This window comes from Dromiciops gliroides, chromosome 2, assembly GCF_019393635.1.
Source record: "Dromiciops gliroides isolate mDroGli1 chromosome 2, mDroGli1.pri, whole genome shotgun sequence".
NCBI classification, from domain to species: Eukaryota; Metazoa; Chordata; class Mammalia; order Microbiotheria; family Microbiotheriidae; genus Dromiciops; species Dromiciops gliroides.
In genome coordinates, this window is record NC_057862.1 from 36,795,999 (window position 1) to 36,812,493 (window position 16,495).

A 16,495-nucleotide genomic window follows, 5' to 3' on the forward strand; every position below is an offset into this window, starting at 1 on the left:
TTCTTTCTTTGGAGGTGAATAGTAATGCTTCATCATTAGTCCTTTGGGATTGTCTTGGATCATTGTATTGCTAAGAATAGTCAAGTCATTCACAGTTCTTCATCAAACAATACTGCTGTCTCTGTGCATGATGTTCTCTTGGTTCTGCTCACTTCACTATGCATCAGTTCATACAAGTCTTTCCAGGCTTTTCTGAAATCATCCTGCTTGTCATTTCTTATAGCACAATGATATTCCATCACCATCATATACCACATCTTGTTGAGCCATTCCCAATGGATGGGCGTTCCTTTGATTTCCGATTCTTAGCCACCACAAAAAGAGCTGCTAGAAATATTTTTGTACAAATAGGTCTTTTTCTCTTTTGGGGGGATGTCAAAAAGTTGATTACTCTTGTATCAACTTGAAAAATTGTTACTTTTTCCAACTTGAAAAATTGTATGTAGCTCTCATTTTATGTAAGTGTGAAACTCTTCATATTTTTCAATACAATTGCTTCTCTGTGAAGCATGAAATGTGGTTAAATTACAGGAAGTGCTGTTTGTTTTTTCTAGCCCTCATATTATACACCTGCTTTTCATCTTGACATTGATAGAGCTATGTCAATGCAGAATCTGATACAATTGTCCCCCATCTTTATTAAAGAAATCCACCAATTTTATTGAAAGTTTCTCTTAAATATGACATTGTCATTAATGGTTTTGCAAAGTAATGAATATTCCCTAACATCAGTTTCAATATCATATCATACTCGTGTAATCAAATAAATGTCTTTAACTGTATCTCTTGCTTCATCCATTTGCAATACAAAATCTGAAAATTGTAATTTCTCAAATGAATTGATTACTAAGGGCTTCAGACATATGGGCAGTTCTTTCCATTGCATTATTTGAATGTAGAATCACTCAAGGCTGTTTTGCATATGATATACCAAGCATTGTTTTGATCGTCTTAGTTGTTGAGGTTAGTGCCATTATTTCTAATAGATGAGGCTAAAACATTTTTTAGTAGAAGCATCTTCTTTTCTCTGGAAAAATTCCCATCCTGCCATTGACAAGATGTTTCAGTTTTTTAGGTGCCATGCTATCTGCAGCCAAAGCATTCTTACAAAGCAAGTCCAAAGCAAGCCTTTCTACTTAATAGTACTTGTGAATTTCATTTATAAATATAGTGGATCTTATTGTCTGGAGTTGGACTTTTTATTTTGTATTTCTGCTACTTAAACTATCTCTGTTGGATTTACTTATACCAGTCTCAGCTGCTTCAGTGACTTTTCTCTTAAAATCAGTTTAGATTTATCTGTTTTTAAAGGATATTATTTTACTTATTAAAAATTAGACAATATAAAATTGAAGACAATCAAATTTAAGTTCAGTTATCGAAAACTTCAAATGATTCTCTGTAATCATTCTTGAGCTTTTCAATTGTTTGTATTGGGAGGGAATCAACTTATACTATACTTTCCAAAATGAATGATGTTGAGAAAGGTTGCAAATATGGTGCTTTTAATATACACACAAAGATTGTTTAAAGTTTATATGCTTCATGTTCAAACGAAAGCAGGTTAGTGACACAACCTGCCTCTGCCCTGAGCCCCGAGTTAGGTGACAGTGATGGCGGCAGATTGTACCAGAGTAGGCATTTGATACATGCTGATTCAGATCTGATTTCATTTTTACATGCTTTACTAAATAATTGCTGCACTGCTTTCATTATCAGTAGGGTTGAATTCACTGGATTAATCTTGCTTTTTGATTTAAACTTTGTTTTCATTGGCAAAAAGTGATTTTATTTATGTGAGAGCTGGACTCAGAATATCCAATTGTTTTGGCCTTCCTGTAGAGATTGTCATGCCCCTGCACCCTTGAAGGAGGCGGCGGGGGTGGGGGTGGGGGGATTCCTTACATTTTGGAAAGTTGGCTTTAAGATGGGCTTCTTGACTAGGCTTTTTCTTCCTTGAACCAGAGACTAAATAAACTCCCAAACTGACCAATGCTGATATAAAGATGGGATGTGGATTAATTTGACACATTTTATTGCTAAATTTAAATGATGCATTTTCCCTGTGGATATCTCATCTGGAAGAATTTTCATAATTTCTTTTGGCTCATAAATGGAGATGTTTTGGCAGAAATTTTATTTTAGAGAGCATTTGTCAGTATATTCAGTGTTAATGGATTTTACTCCCCTTTTGAAAAAAAATACATATTCTGTTCTATATTCTGCAAAATCAAACAATTATATGCAGTTAAGGTATGGATGTGGTAAGTGATCAATGCCATATTGTAGTGCCTGTGTCATAAAAGTGAACTTGTAATCTTCATCTGTCATTGGTGGTGTTATTTGGTGGTTTGCTCTAGCATCCCTGGAAAACATTTCATAATTTTTATTTACTTTTTTTTTGTGAGGCAATTGGGGTTAAATGACTTGCCCAGGGTCACACAGCTAGTAAGTGTCAAGTGTTTGATGCTGGATTTGAACTCAGGTCTTCTTGACTCCAGGGCTGGTGGTCTATCCACTGCGCCCCCATTTCATAATATTCTGAAAAGCTCAGAAAACAGCACATTTTTGTTAGTACAGTCCCTCTTCCCCCTTTCAATAGAGAGTCTAGGGAAAGAATGCCAAAAGAATGGGTAGGAAATGATGTCTCTGATCCACAAATTCTGAATCCAGGTTTGGAGGGGAAAGCTGGGGCTGACTGATGTTGGTTTTCATTTTCTTTCAGATGTGATTCTCCTGCATCCAAATGCCTCTGCAGAGAAAGCCAGAAACGTCCTTTCTGTGGAAGCTGCCCCCGGAGAGCTGGTGGGAGAACAAGCTGCCAACCAGCCAGCCCCGGTTCATCTAAGTACCAGCAATTTTTCCCTAAAACAGTGGGGCACTGACATCAAGTGAGTCTTCCATGTTTTCCAGCTATGTCAGAGTTGAAATTGTATGCAGCAGGGGGTGGTTGAAAAGGCACAGGGTTTGGAGCTGAGAGAGCTGAGTTCAAGTCCAGCCACCGACACTTAGCAGCTGTGTGAACACAGGCATCATGCTGTACCTCTCTGGGCCTCTGTTTCCTCCTCTGTAAAATGGGAATAATAAGTTTGTTGTGAGGAGAAGAGTTTGTAAAGTTTTGTAAACCTTCACGGCTTACCTAAACCTGAGATCGTCCTCATGACTGAGAAGCTGTGGGGATTTTGCCAGCGTGGCTCTTCTCTTTTCATCCCTTTTCACTGGTCATTTTAGTTGTGCAGCTTCTTCTCTCTAGAAAACATTATTTGGTAACTAAAATGGAGCTGGTGAAGTGACCTAAATAGAGGAAGAGTTCATGGTTACCCCGTCTTAGCGCTGGAGGGAGCCTGAGAGATCTCAGGGTTCTCTCCCACCTGCCTGCCCTCCCTCTCCCACCGCCTTGTCCTAGACTCCTCACCACTTGTGTGTGTCTATTCTCTTTAGAGCTGGCGTATCTTTGTAAGTAAGAGGCAGCTTGGCCTCCCTCTGGGTCGCTGTGGGCCAGTCACCTGCCCCCTCTTCCTGCCCTGGGCACGTGATGGGCCCTGCCGGCCTTGGCAGATGTATTCCTCTCTGGGAGCTTTCTGCAGCTACGTAATCCATCCAGTGCCAGATCTCTTCTCTCCTGTCTCCTGTCTTCCCTGTTAGAACATCAGCTCCCCACATACAGGACTGTCTCATTCATTGGAGGGGTTTCCCCAGCATGGAACTTAACAGATACTTGTCAGTGGGTTGAACTGAGAAAGCAGCTAGTGCCGGTGTAGCCATCCCTCCCCGCCACCCCCACGAGCAGCTTTCTCCAGTGCTTGTCTAAGCCTTTGTTTGAAGACCTCTTATGATGGGGAGCTCATCCCCACCTGATGGCCCATTCGACTTTTGAACAGGTGTCCTTGTTAGGGGAGTTCTCCTTAGACCACGCTAAAGTGTGTCTCTCCTTAGCTTGGAGCCTTCGTCATTGGGTTTTCTAACAAGGTTACTGATTTGATCCAAAATTCTACTTGGTAGCTATCACTGCCATCTCTCAAAATGCCAGTTAGAGGAAGATGCAAAAGAAGAAACTGCTAGACAAGCCAAGGCTAAGGAGGTGCTTGGCTTCTCCCAGGCCAAGCACTGCAGGCATCACCGTGTTGGTCAGCAGAGGCCGGGCCTTGTGATCAGAACTGCCTAGTGAGCAGCCCAGGAACTGTGATTGTGCCCTAGGGGGATGTTGTTGGGGAAAGGCTTGAGACACACTGGAGTCCCTGCATCTGTTATGAAATGAAATTATTGACCTGTCAGGGGAGGATCAGGCACGGACAGATGGGCAGGGCAGAGCAGAGGCCTAAGGGTCAGAGCCCAGGCCTCTGCCGAGTGAGTCCACACGTTGGCAATGCTTTGAGACTGCATTGTTTTTTCTTATATTGGACCTATGTTCGATTGCATCAGTGTGTGGGGCTCATGCACTTCAAAACCTGCTCTGAATCTCGATCCTCAGTGACTTACCCAAGGTCACATGGCCAGTATATGGGAGAAGTTTTCCTGATTCTGAGACCAGATCTCTGCCCATCACACCACATTGTTTCTTTTTTTTTCTTTTTTTTTAGTGAGGCAATTGGGGTTAAGTGACTTGCCCAGGGTCACACAGCTAGTAAGTGTTAAGTGTCTGAGGCCGGATTTGAACCCAGGTCCTCCTGACTCCAGGGCTGGTGCTCTATCCACTGCACCACCTAGCTGCCCCACCACATTGTTTCTTAAGTAACTGCATCAGATCATCTATGAGGAAGACAGTAACAGCAGCAATGCTGACTCTTTTCTAAGACTGTGCAGCTACTTAGTGCTGGTTCCCTAACTTCTCATTTTACTCATGCTTTTCATACTTTCTAGAGTTGGGGTGAGTGGAGGATGAAATAAATGTGGGCGTTGTTTGGAACAGTCCTACATTTTATGTTGCTCTAAGGCGGTGTTTGTGATGAAGGTTCCCATGCCCATGGGGATGTATGATACCACTGGATTCTTATTTTGAGAAATGCTGTTTTGTTTCTATGTGCCCAACACTGGCATTTTCAGTCATGACAACTTCCCAAAATGTTTTCTTTTTTTTTTTCCTTTTTTTTTTTAGTTAGGCAATTGGGGTTAAGTGACTTGCCCAGGGTCACACAGCCAGTGAGTGTCAAGTGTCTGAGGCTGGACCTGAACTCAGGTCCTCCTGATTCCAGGGCCGGTGCTCTATCCACTGCGCCACCTAGCTGCCCCCCAAAATGTTTTCTAATAAGATATCCACCTCCTGACCTCAGAGTTTAACATTTGCAGAAAACTGGCTCTTGCTTTGAGTCTAGCTTGTCTTGAAGCTCACGGTCTCTGTTAGCTCCCTTGAAACCCCAGTGTGTGTTCTACAGCCCTCAGTGATCCTTGGGCACCTGCCTGTCCCATCTCCTATCTCTCATATCCACTAACAGGATGTCATCCCGACTCCAGTCATGAGCACTGTGATCACTTGGCCCTGTTCATAAAGGATTCATTAAGTAAATTAGGTGCCGGAGTTCTGCTTAATGGTAGTTCACATTTGCAGGTAGCATTTTACAGTTCTCTAAGTGTCTGCCTTAATGTCACTCTGCAAGGTGTAGGAGCTGGAAGGTTACGAGACTGGCCTATTAACACACATCCAGTAAGAAGTGAAGCCTGTCGGCCTCAGACACTTGACCCTTGCTAGCTGTGTGACCCTGGGCAAGTCACTTAACCCCATTGCCCCACCAAAAAAAGGGGGCACAGTGGATAAAGCACCAGCCCTGGATTCAGGAGGACCTGAGTTCAAATCTGGCCTCAGACACTTGACACTAGCTGTGTGACCCAGGGCAAGTCACTTAACCTTCATTGCCTGCCCCCCCCACCCCCAAAAAAAAAAGTGAAGCCTGGAGTGAAACCTAGCTTTTCAGATGGGAAATGCTCTGGTTTTCTTATTAGATGGTGCTGGTTCTGGTGCAGGCTTCATCTTTTTCATTAGAGTTCTCACTTCCTGCTGGTAAGAAACAGCTTTGTGAAGAGGAGGGAAACTTTCAGGGCAGAATGACATCTGGGAGCTCTGAAATAGCCTATTTGTATATTGTAGAATGCCGGCCTCTTCAGACATCTTCCATGTGTCCATTCTAGTCAGCCTTTCCTAGGCTGTGTTGGGTGTGCGGGCAGCTTTCTCAAGTCTTCTCAGAATTGGTAGGATATATTGTGACCACCGTAAATGCATTGAGGCTTTTGAAGTTGGTGTTTATAACTCGTTCCCACATGAGCTGGACCTTGGAAAAATGGAGCCTTTCAGTCTGTTCATGGGCAGAAAAGCTCCTTGAATGGTGAAATCTCATTGCAGGGCTTTGTTTTAAAATGTGCCCATAGGCCTCTGATTGAGAGACTTTGTTGGCAGACAGGCAGGAATAGGGTGTTCAGTGGCCTGCTAGGAGGGAATGTTTGGAAAGCGAGTTCTTAGTGAGGCAATATTCGTGTTCTTTGTGTCTCTAATCCCACTGAGGGGTTTGGATAAACTGGGCTTCAGCAGAATCTGAAATGTCTCTTGGTGGAATTCACGTGGCTCCAGGCTCTTTAGAAACTTGATCGTTGTTTTTTCTAATTCTACTATAAACTTTTTGAGATCCAAACATAACAGTGCAATATAGCAGAATTTTTTCAAGGGAAGCATGCAATTTGCCTATGGAAATCTGGATAGAATATTAACATTTGGCAGAAGTCAGCTGTTCCATCTTGGGCCCCCTGTGTTGTGGATCATAGCAGCTGCACATTTTATTAAACAATTCAAGCTGGTGTGCATTCTGCATAGTAGGAGATCCCTGAGCATTTGTTGAATGAGTGAACTGATTCTAGTATCTATGGGATCGAGGTACTGTCCCAGTATATTAGCTGTATTGACCCTTTCATCAGGAAGACTCTCTGCTTAAACCTACTGTGAACTTACTACCTTGGTGGCCTATTTCATGCCATTCCCTTTCTGTAGGGCTGATCAAGATGACTTGCTCCTACCCTCTCCTAATTCCAAACATTGTCTCAGATCTTCTTCCCGTGCTTCCCTCATTGCACACCTCTATCATTGAAGACTTAGATGTTGGCTTCTTCATGAATGAGAGTCAACATTCCTCAAATTATGTTTCTCCTTTTGGATCTGTCCTTTGCCCTTATGGCAAAAGGGCAGAACTGCCCTGTGGCAGTTGGGTGGCACAGTGAATAAAACACAATGCTCGGGAGTCAGGAGGTCCTGAGTTCAAATCCAATCTCAGACATTTACTACCCATGTGACCCTGGGCAAGTCACTTAACCCTGTTTGCCTTAGTTTTTTCAACTATAAAATGGGAATAATATTAGCACCTACCTTGAAGCATTGTTGTGAGGATCAAAGGAGGCAATATGTATAAAGCACTTAGCATAGTGCCTGGCACATAGTAGGTGCTTAATAAATACTTTTTCCCCTTCCCCCTTTCTCTTTTGTTTTTTTGGGTTTTTTGAGGCAATTGGGGTAAGTTACTTGTCCAGGGTCACACAGCTAGTAAGTGTTAAGTGTCTGAGGCCGGATTTGAACTCAGGACCTCCTGACTCCAGGGCCAGTGCTCTATCCACTGTGCCACCTAACTGCCCTCTCCCTTTCTCTTAACACATTCTACTTTTTTTTTTTTTTTTGTGGGCTATGGGGGTTAAGTGACTTGCCCAGGGTCACACAGCTAGTAAGTGTCAAGTTGTCTAAGGCCAGATTTAAAACTCAGGTGCTCCTGAATCCAGGGCCGGTGCTTTATCCACTGCACTACCTAGCTACCCCCCGACACATTCTACTTTATATCTTACTTATTCGTGTGTGTGGTGGAATATGATTTTTCTATTAGCTGAGAAGCTCCTCTAGCTCCCTCTTACTATCTCTTTTCATTATGCTGGGTATCAACTTCTGGTTAGCTATTTTTGGTTGTTTCCTGTCCAAAGTTTCATGTTTGAGTTCTGGGCCTAGCAAAATTGTCACTCTTAGGGCCTGTCATTTATGAAGAGATATTGATGTACTAACTCAATGGATTGGCCATGCAACTCCATCTCCTAGACAATGAACGTTCTTCATCACTGATTTTTTAAGTGAATTTTTAGGCTCATATTTTTTAATGATGAAGATTCTTACTGAAGGATCCTGCTTACTGTGGGTCTTAGAGTGATTCATATAATTCTTACTTGAAAATCTGAAGATTTCACCATCTCTAAGGAATCTCTCCCATTTGAATCCCACATAAGACATCCTCCATGCCTTTGGCACATGTTCTGTTTTTATGCCTCCAAGCAATTAACGATGTTTATTAAGTGCCTTCGATGTACCAGGCACTATTCTGGGTACTTGGAATTCAAAGACAGACAACAGAGTGTAAATGTATGTTAATAAGCAGGGCATGAGTGAACAGAATTATCTTTGAACTTGTACTTATCAAAGAATTCTATACTATCTTAACATGTGTGTGAGAGAACCTTTTGTTGAAGAAGAATCTGTAAGCCACATCTTGTAGTACTGTGTCAAATGCCTTTATTTGGTCAACAAATACAGTATTGAATGATTATAAAGTTACGATCTGATATAGAAACTCAGAATAAGTGAGGTTCTCCCCGTTCAATGCTCACATTGTCCTCAATAAAAGCCTCTGTCTCTCTAGATAATCCTTGTAAATAGACCTTGGAAGGGCTATACGTTGGTACTTATTTTGGTCCTTTTGGTTGCCCTTTTTGGAGGCCGTAATATTGTTGGGTCTTTTCAGTTCCATGAAATTCCATTGGTGTCTTTTCTTCTCTGAAATACTTTATCAAATGATCTCTTGTAGCACATTTTTCTTCTCTCTTTAGTCTAGGTCTACCTGCTCTTCTCCACATGGGTAACTTAAGTACTACTTCCTGGCCACTGAGGTATTAGGGTCAAAAAGTGGTGATTCCACTGTCATTGATGATGAAAAAATAGCTTGTCATCAAAGTGCTTGTTATTTTCTTCCATTTTCATTTCTTTTTTTCTGTAGTATTTCTTTCTGAATGCTCTCAGTTGGGTCTCATCCTGAGCTATGTCCACACTTGCTTCGGATATACTCTGCTTTTTTGCTATTGGTTCCGATGGAAACAGCTTATAATCACGGGCTATCTCCTTTAGCGTTTTACAGTTGAATTTGTTTTGTAGAGTGGTGTTGTCCTTCACTTCTGCTTGGCAAAGAGAGAGAAATCTCTGTTGGCCAAGATAGTTTCCGCCTTCTTTAGAGTCTCTTCCGTATGGCTTCTGCTTTATATTAAACTTCTATATGAAACGGTTAGCATTGAGATCACTATCCCTGCCTTTTCCCATTTCCTCACTTTTTTTTCAGCAATAGCAGCTTGCTTTGTTAGGTCAGGTTGGAGATGTTGGAAGGGTAGAGGGTATCCTCTTTACATCTTTATCCTTTCTTCTAATCTGACGATGATTTTGACCTTGGCCCTAATAACTGGATGGTCTCATTGTTGACCAGCATCTGATTGCTACTACTTCTGTGTGATGATCAGTTATTGCCTTCCTTTTAAGATATAGTTTTGGCCTTCCTTCTGTGACAAGTAAAATAAATGTGTGGTGGTCTATTCCTGTCCCAAGTGTAGGGAAAACTAGCTAGGGTTTACTTATAAATTAGAAGCTTTAGCACCGGTTTGGGGCGTTACTCATTTATTAGTGTAAAAGAGAACACCTGGGTCAGAAAGCCAAGAAAGAGCCTATCTACCCTAGAGGAGAGATAAGAGTTCAGCTTGGCCTGCTTCTTCTCCCAAGTCTTCCACCTCGAGTTTGTTCGAGCAACCAGCTGAGAGAGGAAGCTCTTCCTGCATCCCCAGAAGAGGGCAGTCCGTACACACTGCTTCCAGCTAATTGGCTAGCATCACCCAGATCCATTGGTTCTCTGGGCTTGAGGGTGGTCTTGTGTTGAGGTGAACTGAGAACAGTACCCTCTTCAGAGTCAGGCAGGTGTGGCTTCAATTGAATTAACTTGAAGTGGGTTAATCAGCAAAGCCAATCCCTCTCAGTCAATCTAATCAGTCCAAATCAATCTGGGGCCTTTGGGTGTTGGCAAAAGCCCATTATTTTCTACACTTCCCCCTCCCCTCCTTTCCCTTTTCCCTTCTGCTGTCCTCCCCTTCCTTCTCTTCCTTTCTTTCTCTCTTCTCTCTCACACAGGGACACCATCTTCTTTCAGGTCACGTATCAAAATTGGACACATGCTGACGAAAGTGATCAGGCTTTCTTTTACATAGTCAAAGGTTTTTAAATAGCCATTTGCTCCTATTTCCCCAGAAAATTCAATGTCTTCATTTCGACCTGGGAGAGGAAATAATGACAGCCGGAAGAGTGTGTTTTATACCAATGAAGAGGTGGGAACTTATAGACCCCAATCCGAAGGATTTAGAGGAATCAGCGGTTCAGGAACAAGGGAAGAAGCAAACCTCTGAGGGAAACAAAGGTAAGCATGTAACGATGTGCATGACAGTGTGGGGCACTGGGGAGGAACAAAGAGGTCCAGAAGATGCATCCTCTGCCCTCGAGCAGGTGTCCCAGTCATCTCACCTGCTCCATAACCTCCAGTGGTTTCCCGCTCCCTCTCCTTCCCCAAGTGCTTCAGCCACCTCTGCTGGCTTCTGGACACCACCCATGTCCCACAGTCTGCCCTCCAGCCAGACCCTTTATCCCTGCCTCAGCATAGGCTGTCTCCCCTTCCTTCTGCTTTTTGGACTCTCTCTAGAGCCCTGTCCAACTGAGGTCTGGCCTGATGGCTCCCGGGGTCTGTTGCTGTGTGCCACAAAAAAACACTTTGGTTCACTTATCTTTGGCCCAACTGAGTGTGAGTTCCCCAAGGGTAGGCCCTGTTTTGTTTTCTCTGTGTCCCCAGCCCCAAGCAGGGCACTGGCACATAACAGGGACTCAAGGGCTTGTGGAATGATGTCACAAGCAGGGGAGAGTTAAACTGCTGAAACAACAAGCCTAGTTCAGTGTAACAGTAACTGTCGTGCTCCAGTGCCACGAGAAAGAGAAGGTGTGTGGCTTGTGTCAAGGACGTGTCTTTGCTTTATTCCTCGTATTCACCTTGAATGTTGTGAAATGGAGCCTGCTTGAGAGAGAGCTCCAGGGGACAGCTAGGTGGTGCAGTGGATAGAGTCAGGAGACCTGAGTTCAAATGTGGCCTCAGACCCTTGACACTTACTAGCTGTGTGAACCTGGCCAAGTCACTTAATCCCAATTGCTTCACCAAAAAAAAAAGGATAAGGAAATGAAAAGAAAAAAAGAAATGGGAGCCCACCACCAGCTGACAGCTTGTACTCTAAGTATGTGTGGAGATCTGGCTACATTTACCTTTATCATGTAGACCTGCTGGTTCTGAAGGAGGTCTTTGGAGTGCATTTGTTGAGGTGGTTGAGATGGGAAAATACATCTGGGTCTGTCTTTACTGAGCAAAAAAACCACAGCCTCTGAGGTAGAAGGGGGCCTCAAAAGTCTTTGAGGGCCAGCTGGGGCTTAACTTAAGGAGCAGACAGGATTGAATCCAGGTCCTTGGACTCCTTGAGTGGGGCTTTCCATTATACCACACTAAAGAAACAGGAACATTAATATCTACTGCTTCTCCCTGACCAAGTGCACCCAGGCAGATGGGCATTTGTAGGTCTCAGACAGTTGGCGAGGGCACTGCATCTGGCTCTGGGAGGTCTGTGCCATCCAGGCACAAGCATTTGGTAGGTCCTGCCAAGTGGGTGTGTTTAGGATGAGGGACTGACCGCTAAGTTCAGAGAGGCTCCTCACCCACACATGATCCTGTCTGTAAATACTGATGCAGCGCCTGCTATATATCAAGCACTCAAATATAAAGAAAGGTGTAGGTTCCTGCCCTCCAAGAGCTCACAGTCTGCTGGGGTGATGGGTGGGGGGAACCTGAGGAGGTCTGGGCTTCTGAATTGATTTCAACTTGTGGAATGATGAGTTTCTAGAAACAATGAAACCCAGGAAAGCTGCTGAGTGGAAAATGACAAGGACTCCTTGGGCGCCATCTTTGTATAGTGGAGGCCCTGGGAGGAGCTTCCCCCATGGTCACCTCCCACCCACTCCAGACAGAGGGAGGGGAGGCCCCAGGGCAGGGGGCGCAGAGGAGGTCAGACTTTCCAAGTTGAATGAACTGTTGGGTGATGAATTGTTTTGGTCACAGCAGTGAGTGAAACTACCCACTGAGATGTGGGAATGGGAAGTGTGTGGCATTCACCAGGAAAGCATTGCCCTCATTGGGTGAGGCCAGGGGTCTCTGGACACTGCAGGGAGGCATAACCCCAAACAGAGAGATGATGGGCCAAGTTTTCCTGTCTCGGTGTGAAGGTGGTGGTCAGAAACTCCTGGAAGCCCTCCCCGGGCAGGTCTGAAAGGCAGTTTTGAGGCTTCAGATGTGGGTTTTGTGGTCCATGTGAGACAAACGGTTTTGTTTTTGCATAGGAATAACGGGCTCAGCCTTCCCCTTTGACTTGGGCCGTATTCCCTATAAAGGAAAGCGACCTTTGAAAGATATGATTGGGTCATACAAGAACCGACATAATAGTGGTGATTCTCCAGTTGAATGTACTGCGGGCAATGGCAATAAAGCAGCTTCTGAAGTGCAATGGAAGTTTCAAAACCAGCAGGAAGAACTAGAAAGACTGAAGAAGGAGCTCTCTAGCCAAAAGGTAACTTTCTTTTTTAGGCTGCTTTGGTAGGCAGAGGCCCGAAAACGGGCGAGGGCATCCATATTTTATATAAAGATTTAAGATATTTTAAATCCCAGAGGGTGATTTCAGTTTAAAATGATCAGAGTCCATGGCCAGTGTTGCAGTCACAGAGACTCTCAATAATGTCAGCTTGATACCTTGAATTTTCATTGAGGTTGAACTATTTTCTTACTTCCTATCTAGGTCTACACCCACAAACCTGATTGTTGCTCTTAGTAGGTTTCAGAAATCTTCCTTGATCGGTAAATTACCAACTTCCAGTTTTGGGTAGTCATAAGAATTGATGGTAATTTAGTTATCTGACTGAAACAAACTAGATAACAAGATTAATTTCTGAGCCAATCAGAAAAAAAGATGTTTTATAAATCTTATACATCCTTGAATAATCGAAGTGCTAAAAATGCCTCAAATTCTAAGATGAATTTAATATTTACATAAACATTCCCATAACACTATTATTCATTAGTGATGCATGCATTGTGATTTCTTGTTTCCTAATTGCTTGCCTCAAAAGTAAACCCATATCTATCTTTCTTTTTTCTTTTCTTTCTTTTCTTCCTTCCTCCTTCCTTCCTTTCTTTCTTTCCCTCCCTTCTTTCTTTCTTTCTTTCTTTCTTTCTTTCTTTCTTTCTTTCTTTCTTTCTTTCTTTCTTTCTTTCTTTCTTTCTTTCTTTCTTTCTTTCTTTCTTTCTTTCTTTCTTTCTTTCTTTCTTTCTTTCTTTTTCTTCCCTCCCTCCCTTCCTTCCTTCTTTCTTTTTCTTCCTTTCTGTTTTCTTCCCTCCCTCCCTTCCTTCCTTCTTTCTTTCTTTTTTTCTTCCCTCCCTCCCTTCCTTCTTTCTTTCTTTTTCTTCCCTCCCTCCCTCCTTTCTTTCTTTCTTTCTTTCTTTCTTTCTTTCTTTCTTTCTTTCTTTCTTTCTTTCTTTCTTTCTTTCTTTCTTTCTTTCTTTTTCTTCCTTTCTGTTTTCTTCCCTCCCTCTCTTCCTTCCTCCTTCCTTCCTTCCTTCCTTCCTTCCTTCCTTCCTTCCTTCCTTCCTTCCTTCCTTCCTTCCTTCTTTCTTTCTTTTTCTTCCTTTCTGTTTTCTTCCCTCCCTCCCTTCCTTCTTTCTTCCTTCCTCCCTTCCTTCCTTCCTTCCTTCCTTCCTTCCTTCCTTCCTTCCTTCCTTCCTTCCTTCCTTCCTTCCTTCCTTCCTTCCTTCCTTCCTTCCTTCCTTCCTTCCTTCCTTCCTTCCTTCCTTCTTTCCTTCCTGTCCATCAAGGAGAAATTTCTGGTCTTAATGTTACTAGTAAAGTTGCTCCATTTTCTCAATGTCTGGTAATAGCTTTTTCTTAATTTCATTTTCATGATTCAGTCTACCTCTGTTATTCCCCTGCCCTTCTCTTCTCCCTAGGAACTTGTGCGCCTTTTACAGCAGACCGTCAGGTCGTCCCAGTATGACAAGTATTTCACTAGCAGCCATCTCTGTGACGGGGTCCCAAAGGACAAACGTGAGCTTCTGCACCAAAAGGATGATCAGATCTTAGGCCTCAGCAGCCAGCTTGAAAAGTTCAATCTGGAAAAAGACAGTCTCCAGCAGGAAGTAAAAAACTTGAAATGCAAAGTTGGTGAACTCAACGAACAGCTGGGCATGTTGGTGGAGACCATCCAAGCCAAAGATGAAGTCATCATGAAGCTCTCCCGACAGCTCAGCGAATGTGAAGGGAATGCGTCTTCCCAAGCACTCAGCACTTGCACATCCCCGCCGGTTAACAGAGACCTCCAGGAGCTCGACAGACTAAAAGTAAGTGAACAGAATGGTCTTCTCGAGTCTTCTTTGTTACAGGAAGCAAAACCCAAGGAAGAATGGCTTGGGAGGGATTGGGAAAAGTTGGCTGCTGATGGTATTGAGAAATGGCTGACTCCAGGTGATTATAAAATAATGATACTATCTTCAGCAGACTTTCAAGGTGCCGTTCATATCCAAGTGAAGGCTCTCCTTCACAGTAATCAATTGGAGGCCGTCAGCCAATCAGCAGAAATTTATTGGGTGACAGTTATGTGCCACACACTGGATTAGATGAACCTCAGAGAACCCACATTCAGAGAAACAAGGATGGGCTTGATGTAAGAAAAATCTTCCTAATGATGCAAGCCCTGGAGGAGCTCACCCTGATGGCAGAAAAGGCCTCATGGGAAGGGAGCACTTGGCCTGAGTTTTAAAGGAAGCTTGCCAGGCATTCTGAGAGGGCAAATCGAGCAGGGAGTGTATTCTAAGTGGAGGGCAGACAGCTGGTGCAGGGCATGGAGATGAGAGATGGGAAATGGTGCCCTGTGGGAGGAAGAGCAAGAAGGGTAACCAGCTGCATTGTAGAAGTCAGGAAGGCAATTATGCCACAGCTGTGGACTTAGGCAACGTTGACCCATTTATAGGTCACACAGGGGAGCCATATTGTTTTATAGTCATGCCACATTTTGACCAAAAAACACTACCCAGTGTGATCCAAAACAGTGATGAGGTATTTTTTTTTTTAAATTTCTTACGTGTACTCAATTTTAATAATGTGTCATAATTCCTCATCTGGACAAGTTAAATATTCAGAGTGGTTTGTTAGCTTTGCTACTTTGGGCAAGAATGCCCCAAACTTGGTCCAGAATGATCTAGAAGGACAACAGGGCTGTGGGTGGAAGTTACTCTAACTGGTCTGTGCCGACCAAGAAGCAGAAGAACCAAGAGTGTATTCTAGACCAAAGCTTCTTAAATTGTGGCTCTCAACCCCATGTGGGGTTGTGTAACAGGAAAAGGTTATGTATACCTATTTTTATATGCCTATATACCCAGGGTTGTGTGAACATTTCTGGGGCAAAAAGGGGTTGTGAGTGAAAAAAGTTAAAGAAGCTCTGGCCCAGAGGAGGAGTTCATGGTCACACGAGGTGTTCACAGCCTTTTTTGCTGTCTCACGGGAATACAGAGACATATGAAACTGCCTTTCTCCTGACCTTAGATAGACTTCACCTGTCCAGTGGACATTTCAAAGCATATAATCCATGTCCCCCTTATACTCAATGTGTCCAAACCAGAGTTACTTTCTCCTCCAAAGCCTCCCTTTTCTCCATCTTCTCTGTTACCGTCCAGGGCACCCACAGCCTTGCCTCTCCAATACCCAGGCTTGCAACCTCACTGTCATCCTTGACTCTGCGTGTTGTCCACAACTTCACTTTCATGGCGTCACTCCAACTCGCCCCTTTCTCTCCTTTGATGCTGCCACCTCCCTGGGGCAGGCTCTTATCCTCCCACACCTGGACTCTTCCAGTAGCCTCTGATCGGTCTCCCTGCCTCCAGTCTCTCCCCAGGGCTCTCTGGCTGATCCTCCTACAGCACAGGCCCTCGTGTCACCCCACCTCCAGTGGATCCAGATCAGTTGTAGGATCTGACACAAGCCTCTTTTTGGCCCTCAAAGCCCTTCGTGACCTGGTTCCTTCTCTCCCTTCTGATGGTCTTACACCTCCCTCCCTCTCACGTGCTTGAGACTCGGTGGCATGGGCCTCCTTGCTGGTCCTTGAGGAACAACTCCATGCTCTTTCCCTGGCACTGCCCCATAGCTGAACACTCTCCCTCCGTCTCCCCCTCCTGGCTTCCTGCATGCTTTAGCTGAAAGCCCGCTCTCTACAGGAAGGTCCTGTTACTTTGCCTTCTCTCTCTTGATGATCTTCAGCTTCCTCTGTATGGATCTTGCTTTTACATAGTTGTTTTCATGCTGTCTCCCCGTGAGGCTGAGCGCTCCT

The 16,495-nt window shown here is 43.9% G+C and overlaps 1 protein-coding gene across 1 annotated transcript in view; it reads left to right on the forward strand.

Annotated features, from left to right (window-relative positions):
* Nucleotides 1–16,495, forward strand: part of TBC1D2B (TBC1 domain family member 2B) — a 70,731-nt gene that overhangs the window by 26,775 nt on the left and 27,461 nt on the right. The window contains 5 exon segments of the mRNA XM_043985803.1: nucleotides 2,726–2,895; nucleotides 10,270–10,368; nucleotides 10,370–10,457; nucleotides 12,467–12,693; nucleotides 14,124–14,513. Of these exon segments, the coding sequence (XP_043841738.1) occupies nucleotides 2,726–2,895; nucleotides 10,270–10,368; nucleotides 10,370–10,457; nucleotides 12,467–12,693; nucleotides 14,124–14,513 (974 nt within the window).